This window comes from Eleutherodactylus coqui, chromosome 9 (assembly GCF_035609145.1).
Source record: "Eleutherodactylus coqui strain aEleCoq1 chromosome 9, aEleCoq1.hap1, whole genome shotgun sequence".
Classification (NCBI taxonomy): Eukaryota; Metazoa; Chordata; class Amphibia; order Anura; family Eleutherodactylidae; genus Eleutherodactylus; species Eleutherodactylus coqui.
In genome coordinates, this window is record NC_089845.1 from 13,694,266 (window position 1) to 13,706,920 (window position 12,655).

At 45.3% G+C, this 12,655-nt stretch overlaps 1 protein-coding gene across 1 annotated transcript in view; it reads right to left on the reverse strand.

The window, feature by feature from the left end:
• Nucleotides 1-9,063: 9,063 nt before the first annotated feature.
• The window catches only part of ICE1 (interactor of little elongation complex ELL subunit 1), a 57,006-nt gene continuing 53,414 nt past the window's right edge, over nucleotides 9,064-12,655 (reverse strand). Inside the window, exon 20 of the mRNA XM_066579133.1 lies at nucleotides 9,064-10,766. Within this exon, the coding sequence (XP_066435230.1) occupies nucleotides 10,579-10,766 (188 nt within the window). The 3' untranslated portion in view covers nucleotides 9,064-10,578. The remainder of the gene's footprint in view (nucleotides 10,767-12,655) is intronic.

The following is a 12,655-nucleotide window of genomic DNA, read 5'->3' on the forward strand; positions in this document are numbered from 1 at the left end:
GCAGATTTTGACTGCTTTTTAGATCCAGAAATGCAGCAAAATTTGCCAGCATTTCCCCCACGTGTAAACATACCCCAGCGGTAATAGTGACCCCCGACTGCGGCCGCACAGGTAAGAGTGACATCCCATAGCGGTCCCAGCGGTAAGAATAACATCCCACAGTGGCACCTTTAGTAATCGTGACATCCCACAGTAGTCCCAGTAGTGACATCCCACAGTGGCCCCCAATATCGACACCCTCCTCGCTGTGGAAGCGCTGCTGCTCCTCTGCTGTTAGCAGCGCAGATTCGAGGCGCATACTGATGTCAGCGTGCTGCCAGATGTCTCCTCCCCTGCTCTCGCGGAACCTAAGAGGAGGGGGAGGATCCCAGCTGCACACTGAAATCACAGTCTGCGCCCGGGATCACCGATGCTTAAATCTTGAGAAAAAGAGGGGCGTGGCCAAGCAGCTGAGCAGACCGGCCGCATGTAAGAGGAGCTCGTACCCAAGCCGACTTACCTGCTATCCTGAACCCATCCTGAGGGCCCCCGGACCCAATAAAAAGCCACCTGCAGCAGGGGGAGAGGAGACTGAGCCGCCTGCAGAGCGCGCACAACACCCACGGCAGAGGTAACACTGGCAGCGGACCCGTGACCGCTGCCGCCGCCATCTTGGAAACAGCGCCGGCCGTGGGGAGAGGAGAGACCCGGGGAGAACACGGAGGAGGCTCCCAGAGCGGTAAAAACAGCGCCCGGGACAGTGCTGGGCGGACGGAGAAGCAGAGGGGAGAGTGGCCGAACCGGTGCCTCTACACAGCCCTGAGAACGGGAGCTGCGCTCTTTCCCGCCACAACCGCGGGGGGGCCGAGGGGGAAGCTGCAAAGTCTAAGCAGCAGTGATAGAAGTACATACACCCCTGAGAAAAAGACACTCACCGTACCACTGTACCGCAGCCACCTCAAAGAATGTGCAACTACTGGTCCCTGGCAAGCAGAGGACACAACACAGCCAGCAGCCACCCAGAAAAGAGGGAGAATAGAGCAGTGTGCATGCTAGTGTGAACACTACATGCCTAACCAAAGGGCGCTGCCTGTACCACAACAACCATCAAAGTTCAGCCACAGTAGCCCCTAAGCAGCGGAATACCAAATAAATAGCACATAAAACACACACCCCAAAGAGGCTACGCTACAGAGCATTTATAGGCTCCCTGCCGGGACTCCAACATCCTTCAGAACCATTTCTCAAAAGAGAAACACCAAAAGACCTCACCATGGGCCCTACCAGACAGAACCCTGCAGCCGGGAGACGCCCGTAAAGACCCTGGCCCTGACTACACCCGCCACAGCAGGAACATCAGCAGCAAAAGATGCCAGCCCAAGACCACCTGAGGGTACAAACTCTACAACAGCTATCTGAACAGCTCCTATCCGCAATACAGACGTCTACAACTACTCTCACTGGCAAAATTGACGAAGTAAAGATGGACATAAGCCTACTAAGGCAAGACCTCCAAAATCTGAGAACGAGTTACAAGCACAGAAGACAGAATCTCTACACTAGATTACACGGTCTCTCCAATGTCAGCCGCGATACGTGACCTCACACAAAAAGCCGAATACTGGAGACAAAAGGCGGACGATCTTGAAAACCGTTCACGACAGAATAATTTACGCATAGTGGGTCTACCAGAACGAGCTAAGGGGCAGAGACCGGAAGAATTTATGGAGAAATGGCTCAGTGAACTTTTTCCTAATACAGGACTTTCACAAGCCTTCGTGATTGAGCGAGCTCACCGGGGGCCCATGAAGCCACCTATACCTGAAGCACCACCCAGACCCCTGCTGGCGAAACTACTTAATTCCCGTGGTAGAGACATAATCCTACAAGCTGCCAGAAAAGGAGGCCCCCTGCGCTACGACAATGCTGCAATATCCATATTCCCGGATTTCTCAGCAGATCTCCAGAAACAACGGGCATCATTCTTCGGAATCAAAAGGCAACTACGAGACCTGCAAACTCCGTACTCCATGGCATACCCGGCACGACTACGAGTGGTAGATGGAGACCGCACCCGTTTCTTTTCTTCACCATCTGAAGCAGAAGACTGGCTGGCTACTAGACGTCCACCAGAAGGACCGTAATGTATACATAACCATCTTTCTTTCTTCCTCCAGGTGCCGGGACTCTCGTATAAACATGCAAATACACACCTAAAGTTTTCCTAATGTACACCAGAAACAGTGCCTCAGAAATACTTTGTTAATATATGAACCTGAGACGCAGAACTGAGACTCCTACTGTCTAGGACAAATACTCGGCTCACATCCTTCTGATGACAGCAGCGAGTCGTCCTCTCCTCAAGCACTAACAGCTTACCCCCCACCCCCTCCTGTCCTACCATATCTCCCCCCCAGCCCCCCCCCCCTCCTTCCCTCCCACCCTCCCTTCTCTCCCCCCTACCCTAAGGAAAGCGCAACCCAGTATCCATACAGAGTAAAAGTGAATTTGAAACACCCAGAGGGGAGAAAACTTCCCCCCTCCCTCCCAAGGGGGCCCACCTAGTTAAGACCCACCAGGCTGATGCTGGCTTCTACTATGGTTTCACTAACCTAACAGTACCTCAAGTATAGCCAAAGTCAAAGCTATAATATGTACGTTCCCCCTAATATTAGTTAGCCACAAACATTATCTCAGTAGAGAAAGCATTTAAATTTTGTTTAAAGACAAGTTGTTTAAGTTCTAAGTTGGCAGTACACTACCGCAATGGTTAATGAATTGTATACATCAAGTGCTCTATGTTGTTTTTAAAAATGTACTGAAATACAGTTGCATGACGTATGATAAAAATGTAACCGGGTGTCATGGGGGAACTCCTGACAGGCAGAAAGCTACAAGGAAATTTATCCGGACTCCATCTACCTTTCCTTGCCTATGGCGGAGGTAATTTTTGTGTCTTGGAACGTTAGGGGCATGGGATCAGCCAGAAAGCGATCAGCAATAAATTCTCTAGTACGCTCCTGGCGACCACATGTACTATGTCTGCAGGAGACCCACCTTTCACCCGAAACTACAAAAGTCCTGTTAAAGCCATGGGTTCAGTGGTCTGCTCACTCGTGCCACACAACATACTCCAGAGGGGTGTCCCTATTAATAGGAAGGTCACCAAGATGGGAAGTAGAACAAATTAAAAGAGATCCAGAGGGTAGATATATATTTGTAAGATCCAAAATCAATAATGACCCATATGTCCTTTTGTGTTGCTACAACCCACCACCAGCAACAACAGCTATCTTAGCGGATGGCATCCAATTTGCATCCTTCTCGCCAGATGCAACGATTGTCTGTATGGGGGATATGAATATGGTAATGGACCCCTTTAATGGACACGAGTATGACCCGCTTGGCCTCTATTATCTCAGTGACGGGATGGCTGGATTTGTGGCGCATATTTCATGCACAACGACAGGAATTTATCTGCCACGCAGCCCACAACCACGCGCTTAGTCGAATAGATTACATATTCGGGTCCCCTTCATTATTTCCTAAAATCAACTCCATAGAGTTCCTTCCTCGTGGAATCTCGGATCACTCACCAATCCGCATGGCCCTTAAAAACCCAAGCTTGGCCACAGTTAAAAGACTAAAGATACATCCATTTTGGCTCTCGCTGTTCGGCCCTAATGATCGCATACCAGACCAGATCCAAATCTATTATGAGGCACATGAAGCACATTCAGACAAAACGCTAGTATGGGAGGCATTTAAGTCTTATCTCAGTGGATGCTTCAGATCCTCAATCTCCTTTATTAAAAAAGCCACTTCACGAGGAGAACTATTAGCGGAGCAATGCCAACTGCTAGAGAGAGAATTTATCGCCGACCCAACAGACATTAAAAGAGATAGATGGCTCCAGACTGGCAGGAATTATTTACTATACCTAAGAGAAAAAGCCCAGAGGAACCTTTTCTACACTCGACAATCTTTTTTGAATTAGGAAATCAATCTAGCAAACTATTAGCCTGGATGGCCCGGCAGGAGACTGCGCCTCCGCCTCTCAGCCCAAGGCGCAACAGTCGCTAGCGGGGTGCCACAGGGTTCAGTATTAGGCCCCACTCTGTTCAACATATTTATCAATGGCCTGATAGAGGGGCTGCACAGCAAAATATCAATATTTGCAGATGACACAAAATTATACAATATAATTAATGCAACGGAGGACAATGTACGGCTACAAACGGACCTGGATAAGCTGGGGGCTTGGGCAGAAAAATGGCAAATGAAGTTCAATGTTGAAAAATGTAAGACTATGCACATGGGCAGGAGAAACGGATGTCACAAATATTCACTTAATGGGATACCACTAGGGAAAAGTGATATGGAAAAGGATCTGGGGGTATTAGTGGATAATAGACTAAACTGGAGTAACCAATGCCAGTCAGCTGCTGCAAAGACAAATAAAGTCTTGGGGTGCATTAAAAGAGGTATAGGGGCGAAGGACGAGAACATTATCCTTCCATTATATAAGGCACTTGTCAGGCCTCACATGGAATACTGCGTACAATTCTGGACACCGGTGCTCAGGAAAGATGTCACAGTGCTTGAGGGGGTTCAAAGAAGGGCAACTAAACTAATACATGGAATGACGGGACTGGAATACCCAGAGAGGCTATCCAAATTGGGACTATTTACTCTAGAAAAAAGAAGGTTAAGAGGCGACCAAATAACCATGTATAAGTACATGATGGGACAACGCATGGATCTCTCCCGCGATGTTTACACCCAGGACCACGACGGTAACAAGAGGACATCCGCTACGATTAGAGGAAAGTAGGTTTCATCACCAACACAGAAAGGGGGTTCTTTACTGTAAGAGCAGTTAGACTGTGGAACTCTCTACCGAAGGAAGTGGTGATGGCAAAATCCATAGAGGAGTTTAAAAGGGGACTTGATGTCTTTCTGGAGAAGAAGGATATTACAGGATATAAATATTAGGTTAAGTGTCAATCCTGGTATATAGGCAGGTAGGAACTATTAGGGGTTGATCCAGGGAACAGTCTGATTGCCATTAGGGAGTCGGGAAGGAATTTTTCCCCCAAAAGGGCTAATTGGCTTCTGGCCTTGGGGTTTTTTGCCTTCCTCTGGATCAACACAGTAGGATAGACAGGCTGGACTAGATGGACAATGTCTTCATTCGGCCTTACATACTATGTATGCTATGTTAAACTCGGTTGAATGGCCATATTTGATGAGGATCTTACGGAGGTTTGGATTTGGAGACTCATTCACTAGATGGATCTCAATTCTATACAAATCTCCGACGGCTAGAGTAGTGGTGAATGGGCTGAGCTCCTCCCCTTCCTACTTCACAGGGGGACCCGACAGGGCTGTCCTCTCTCCCCTCTCCTGTTCGCAGTCGCCATAGTGCCCCTGGCCTGAGGATCCGACAGCACGCCTCATATAGAGGCGTTCAGGTGGGACCCAGAGAAGACAGGATAGGGCTATACGCAGATGACATAATACTATATATGTCGGACCCCAAGAATACCCTGCCACTAGCTATCTCCCGAATAGACAAATTTGGAAACTTCTCTTTTCTTCATTAATTAAAATCAGCTGAAGGGAGGAGCGAGCGCAGCCTGTAGGTCACCCTGGTGTGACAGATACTGCTCAGCATGGTGCTGCCCCCCTATTCCTGGTGCTTCTTGTCCCTTTTCAGCCTACATTCAGTACAAGGAGCTTAGTGCTAGTGGGTAAGTCTTTGGGGGCCAGAATTCTAGCCACAGGGTCTTAGAAACAGGCCCCTAAGTCTCTAGTTTGAGAAACTGGTATCTCGCCTATCCTCAACAACCAACTTTAGAAAAAGCAGTTGTGCTACCAGTCAACCGCTTTCATAATACACTGTTTCCCCTCGGCACTTGCTAACCTCCGGTGTCTCTCCTGCCGCGGCCATCTAGGAACGACCCCTGTAACTTCCGCTGCACAGAGAATGAATAGCAAAAGCGTCAAGTGGCACTGACCAATGGACGACCACCGCTGACCGCGACTCTGTAGGGCAACTCAAAGGTGCTTCAGTCTAAGTCAAAATATCAAATATCCAGAAAGGAAAGATGAAAAAGCGTCACTCCTTGGTATAGAGAATAAAAAGCAGGACTTTATCCATATCAAAGATAGCAGGTGAAAAACAGGACCCCGAGTCCAGAGAATAGGCACGTGTGTCACATGACGCTCCATCAAGCCTTCAGAAGCCTTGGCATCAGCAAAAAGGGCTTGACAGGCATTTAAATCCGAGGTGTTTGCATCACAGACAACATTTGTGAAGCGCAGAAGAGATGAAGATTTGTTGAAGAGCGCTTTCATGTCATCTGTCACCATGGTAAAGGAAATGTGATGGTTGCGGGGGGGGAGTTCGTGCTCGTAAAGTGGGAAATGGATGTCGTTTTAAAGGGGGGGGGACCGATTAAAAATAAAAAAAATATATATATAGACATACATACATACACACACACACACAATATATATATAATATATATATATATATATATATATATATATATACACACACACACATATATATATATATATATATATATATATCATATAAAAAAGAAAATGACGCACCGCTTACACCAAGCTAAACCATCACCATATGGGCCTTGTAATCACAAGGTATACTATGTATTAAAAACGGCCAAAACCAAATTAGCAACCCATTCCCATAGATTTACTCTGAAATAAAGCAATTTTAAAAAGTATAAAAAAAAAACAAAAATTGTAGCTTTTTACCTTAATGAAACTAAAAACTGGGAAAACAAAAAAAAAAACTGAAAAGAAAAAGATTATTTAAAAAATTGCCCCATGAGGCCGGCTTGCATCCAGATTTACATTGCATCCACCCCCGGGTTTCGCAGCAAATACCTTCCACAACAGGCTATGAAAAAAGCACTTTTTCCAGCAAATGAGCAGAAATAAATCGCAATTTTTTGCTTGCGGAGAGAAAAAAAAAATCAAAAAAAAATCACAGGATTATAGAAGACGAGAAGTCCCCTCAGACTGCTGTTTCTGTGGTTCACGTGGCCGCTACACAGAACATAGGAACTTGATTTACACTATTTTCTGATGACACATTTCCTTTAGACAAGGCAGTCCAGCTTCACCCCATTTCGCGGCGCCATAGTCTCACATCTGGCTGCCTGCATGTTGAGGAATAAGTGGTGTATATACCTGCCCTCCTGTATCAGTATAGCAGTAAGTATATGCCCACTTTGGGATGTTTTTGAACTATTGTAATGGGAGCATCAAGGCCAGTCCAGTGTGTGAGGAGCTCCAGAACCCAGGGTGAACATTCTACAGATTACCGGCTGGACTCGCTGCAGGGGGAGGAGTCTTACTTACACGACAGCAAACTTAAGCATTACGCCTTCTCTTTTTTTAGCAAGAATCATTTTTGGACTTGTAACGGCATGGAAAATTAAAAGTAACATTTCCAAATCATTCCAAAGTCTTTGCGAGTCGTGAAGCTTAATTTGAACATTCTGGGCGTTTACCGTTCTGACTTTGTGGACGCGGAGTATGCAGATTGTTTGGATAATGAAGCAGAGTATACATCTCTTGCCATTTCCTGTAGGTTCTCCTTGAAGCTCAGGCTGATCCCCGGCTTACCTTTATCATCACAGTTGAGCCCAAAGTATTAATCACACAATGTGCTTGTACAGTACCTTGTGAAAGTCTTCACTCCCCTTATGTTTTTGTTCCATTATGACCCAGAATTAAAATGAATTTTCTGGCTTGCACTCCTTGATTTACACAACCTGCCCGCCCACCACTGTGCGTCACAATAGGAAAAATATATATATTTTGAAAGTGCAAAGCAAGATAAAAACCCACAAAACTTCCAGGGAGTGAATACTTGCGCACATTAAAGCCAATACCTCGTGGAGCCACCTCTTGCTGCAGTTACAGATGCAAGTCTCTTTGGGTAGGGCTCTACTAGCTTAGCACATCTAGCTACTGGGATTTGTGCCTCTTCTTCCAGGCTCCTTCCGTTCAGGTGGGTTGTGTTGCTGTACGGCACTCATTAAGTCATGCTACACATTCTCAATTGGATTAAGGCTTTAAATAGACTTCCAAGAAGTTTTCAAGCTTTCCAAAGACCCCTCCAGTGTAGCTTTAGCAGTAGGTTGAGGGTCTTTATCTTGCTGGAAGGTGAACTTCCGTCCCAGTCACAAATCTCTGACAGACAACAGGTTTTTCCAAAGAATCTCTCCGCATTTACTATGATCCATCTTTCCCTCAATACCAGTTTTCAGTCCCTACCAATGTAGAGCATCAGCCCAGCACGATGCCCCACCAGCGTGCTTCACAGTGGGGATGGGGTTCTTGGGATGATGGGAAGTCTTGTGTTTGCATAACACAGGGTTTCCCATGATGGCCAAGAAAGGTCAGTTTAGTCTCATCTGGCCGGAGAACCTTCTTCCATGCATCGGGTAATCAACCACATGCGGTTGTGCAAATTCCAAACCGGTTTTATATTTTTCTTTAAGCAGTGGCCCCTCTTCTATAATGGCCCACTCTGTGGATCATCCTGCTAATTGTGATCCTATGGCCTGATACTTCCATCTCTGCTGCGGATCTGTGGCGGTCCTTCAGAACTATTGCTGCGGTCTTTGTTGAGTGTCTGATAAATGCCCTCCTTGCCCGGTCTGAGTTTTGGTGGGCGGCCTTCTCCCGGCAGTTTTATGTCGTTGTGCCATATTCTTTCCCCTGCGTTGTAATGAATTTAATAATGCGGTGTTCAGTCTGGCATCATTTTACATAAGTCGGCTCTGATCTGTAATTCCCCACCACTTGGTCCCCGAGCTCCTCGGTCTTCATGCTGCTTCTTTAGTGCTGTTACAAGTATAACTATACTAATATCATGTGACAATGACTGAACACAGGGGAACAGTGCTCAACCGATAAGGAGACTCCTGACGGTAACTTGCTGGCCTTAATTAGGGCTTCACAGCAAAAGAGGTAACTGCATAGACACTCACATCGTTTCTGTTTTTATTCACCATTTAATAAAAAATAAAAAAATAAAAAGATTTTTTTCAGGTTTATTACATAAAATCTAAAACAAAAATCCATTATAATTCCAGGTTGTAATGCAACAAGACAGACTACCAAGGGGGTGATTACTTTTGCAGGGCAGTGCAGCTCTTTACGATGCCTTGTGGAGGGTATTGTCTAGGACAACTCTTCATCATCACAACCATCACATATACATTTCTTTCCATCATAAATTATATTAAATCAGCAAACTATTAAATTTTCAAAACACTTTCTTACTTGAAATTACAGTTTTATTACAAAGCATCTCAGATGCGTACTAAATTAAAAAAGCCAACAGATGAAACTTTTTTATAATACAATCTATGTACAGAACTCAGGATTCCTAAAGAGGAACAGCATCAAATGTGAGTCACATTATAGACCTACGATGAATACAGTCCTGCAGAGAGGTCCCACGCATCTCCGGGAGGATTACAAGAGTAACACAGCATCCGTACAGCCAACCAGTGCAACCAAAGAAGATCTGGACTATAAAATACATCAAATCGAGGTGGAAATATTTGAAATAAAAAAAAGCATGTTGCAACGGATGCCCGAGGCGCCTTTATGGAAGGCAGGCAGTTGTAACGGACCCCGAGGCGCCTTTATAGAGGCAGGCAGTTTGTTAATTGTAGAAATTGATTTAAGCTTTAATGCCGCCCTATAAATATAAGTGGCAGCACATCGGCGTTTTTTGATCATAGAGGAAGTCCCGGTGTCCCAGCTGGTCACAAGGAGATCACATGACCCAAATGAAGACAAGTATTCCAGGACTTGCCAGCTAGAAAGAGATCACTGGCTGATGTACTAGGGGGACTGATAACACAATGAAGGAGAGCTCTTTAAACCATCTGAAAGTTGCAGGAAAGCAGCACATTACTGCGAGGCAACAGCTCAGCAGGTTCTTGCAAGGTGATCTGTAGGAAAATTATGGGGAGTGGGAAAAAAAAAAAAATTGTACAAAATTTGACTTTTAAAACCAAAATAAAAGTTGGTTGCATGTGAAAGTAGCGTACCCCCCTGCTGGGCATTTGTGTTCATCCCAACCACCTCTACATATACTTATTCTACAAACCCTTTACAGCTAATTAGAATTTACACATTTACAATCTCGCTGGGAATTCCGTGTTCATTTACAGAGAAAAAAATGGCTTTTATCCTTAAATATCAAAGTGCAAACTATTTTAACAAAAAAGGCACTTCTGGGGATTCTGCACAGGAGACCCCTTACAATGCAAAGAAACGTGAAACATTTTTGATCTATAATCCTGAGACCCCATCGAACACCAAAATGAAAGAACCCACTTGAGAGCCGGAGCGGCTCCATCCTCCGAGTGGTGGGCGGTCTCCGTAGGACGTCTGAGAACAGCTGAAGGGCACACAGCGCTCAGCTGGACGCTTTCTGACCCTTCATTTTAGCAATTTGATGGGGAGGTATAGAAGGGGATCTCGGACATCTGACATGTCATTATGACATAACCAAATACATAGTTCCATACTTTATCATTAACGCGACTCATTCCTCTGAGCACACAAGGATGCAATCTCTTGCATGGCGCTCAGTACAGCCGGTGGGAGGTTGTTCTCTGCAGTCTCCTTCCATGCTTGGAGCGTCTGGTGAATGAGCGCAGGGTCACAAGGAGCGGTATCACACAGCATATACACAGACGCCAACTGGACGCCCCACGGCACGCCTGTGGAATCAAACAGAGGGGGGGTTATTGGTACAAATCTGACTTGTAGACAAACTGTGCTACCTCGAGACGAGATGATAAACTAATGTTCTAAGCTTTGCAGCCATTGAAGTGCAAGAAATAGGCAACTGTGCTTTCAAAACGGTGTGATCTGTAATCACTGGCAACATGGCAGGATACTAGCAGGCTTATACAAGTTTTAATATTTGCATAAAGTTAGGATCCAGCATTTATCATGTTTTTAGCTCCAACATTCTGTGTCTATTTCTGAGCTGCAATCAGTTTGACTATCGAATGAAACGGTGCGCGGTGCCGAAGTAGAGAGAGTAAAAGGTATTCCAGGCCTAAATTAGTGAGGGCTTATCCCCGGAATAGAGATAATCCAGCACCGACCACTAAAATCAATAGGAGCGCCGCCGCCTGTTACGCTTCTGGCTCTTTACTCCAGTCAGGACCGGACATCTGACCGGATGGTCAATGAGGAACTGCAAGTGTAATAGGAGGCTTTCCCCCCCCATTTCAATGGGAGCACAACCAGCTATTACACTCCCAGCCCACTGCCACTCAGCTGATCAGTGGGAAGCATGCGTGGTGCGCCGCCATTGATCAACTATCGATGATGACCTATTCTCAGGTTAGCAATAGTCAAAGTCTCGGAATGCCCCTTTAAGATAAAAAATAAAAAAAAACACATTAAAAAAAAACTACATACAGCCATCGCTATGAGGAGTTTAGTTTCGTACTGTGTAGAATGTATATACTGCACTCAAAAAAAAAATATCTATCTATCTATCTCATTGATGGAAGTTTTGTATCTGCAACACCTATGTGCAATAAGCCAGCAGAGGTGCCTCCCTGCAGGTTTTAATAGGACAAATTATTATTATACTCAGGACTGTAACAAGGGGGCGCTCTAATAACTATGTATAGATAGATGATGGGAGAGATCTCTGTACTGACCCCTGATATATCTATACATAGTTATTAGAGCGCCCCCTTGTTACAGTCCTGGGTATAATAGATGATGGGAGAGATCTCTTTACTGTGCCCTGATATATTTATATTCAGGACTGTAACAAGGGGGTGCTCTAATAACTATGTATAATATATCAGGAGACTGTAACAAGAGAGCATCTTCTACATCTAGACCGACATAGAAGGGGGGTTCTTTACTGTAAGAGCAGTGAGACTATGGAACTCTCTGCCTGAGGATGTGGTGATGGCAAACTCGCTAAAAGAGTTTTTAAGAGGGCCGGACGCCTTTCTTGAGAGCAACAATATTACATGTTATGGCTGCTAGCTCACTTTAGCAATCATTTTCTACCCAATACAATACGTATTATGGCGTGGGAATGAGTGAACAGCAGTAATTGAAGTTTCATCGTTAATGGCATTTGTGACTTTGTTAATCAGGAGTTGAACCGCTGACCAAAAAGCCTAAGAATCCACACATTAGCAGGTCCCACGGGGAGATTCATTTTTGCCCATTGACATTTTGTACTGGGGTGCGTTGGACCATTAAAGCGATATATGGCCCGATGGAAGAATTTAAGTGGGTTTCTCTCCCCCTTTTTTTTTTTTTTACATACTTCCTCCTCAAACCCTGCATCTTTTGTTGGATTCTTAAGATCTTGGACCTTCCTTGCTCAGGTTTGGAAAAAGTGACTACTCTCCTACTCAGCGGGATACAGCTGGGATAAGGAGGAGTTGTTTGCAGGATTATTGATCAATAGGTTATATACATTATATTTACATTCTTCCACCAAGTCAGAGACCCTTGATGTAACTGGGGAGTCAATATTTCACTTTCGCGTCTCTCAGTATTCGCGCGTGCCAATCTGAGTAAGAGCTAGCACCCGATCTATTAAACTGGCCAAGTTTATTTCCTA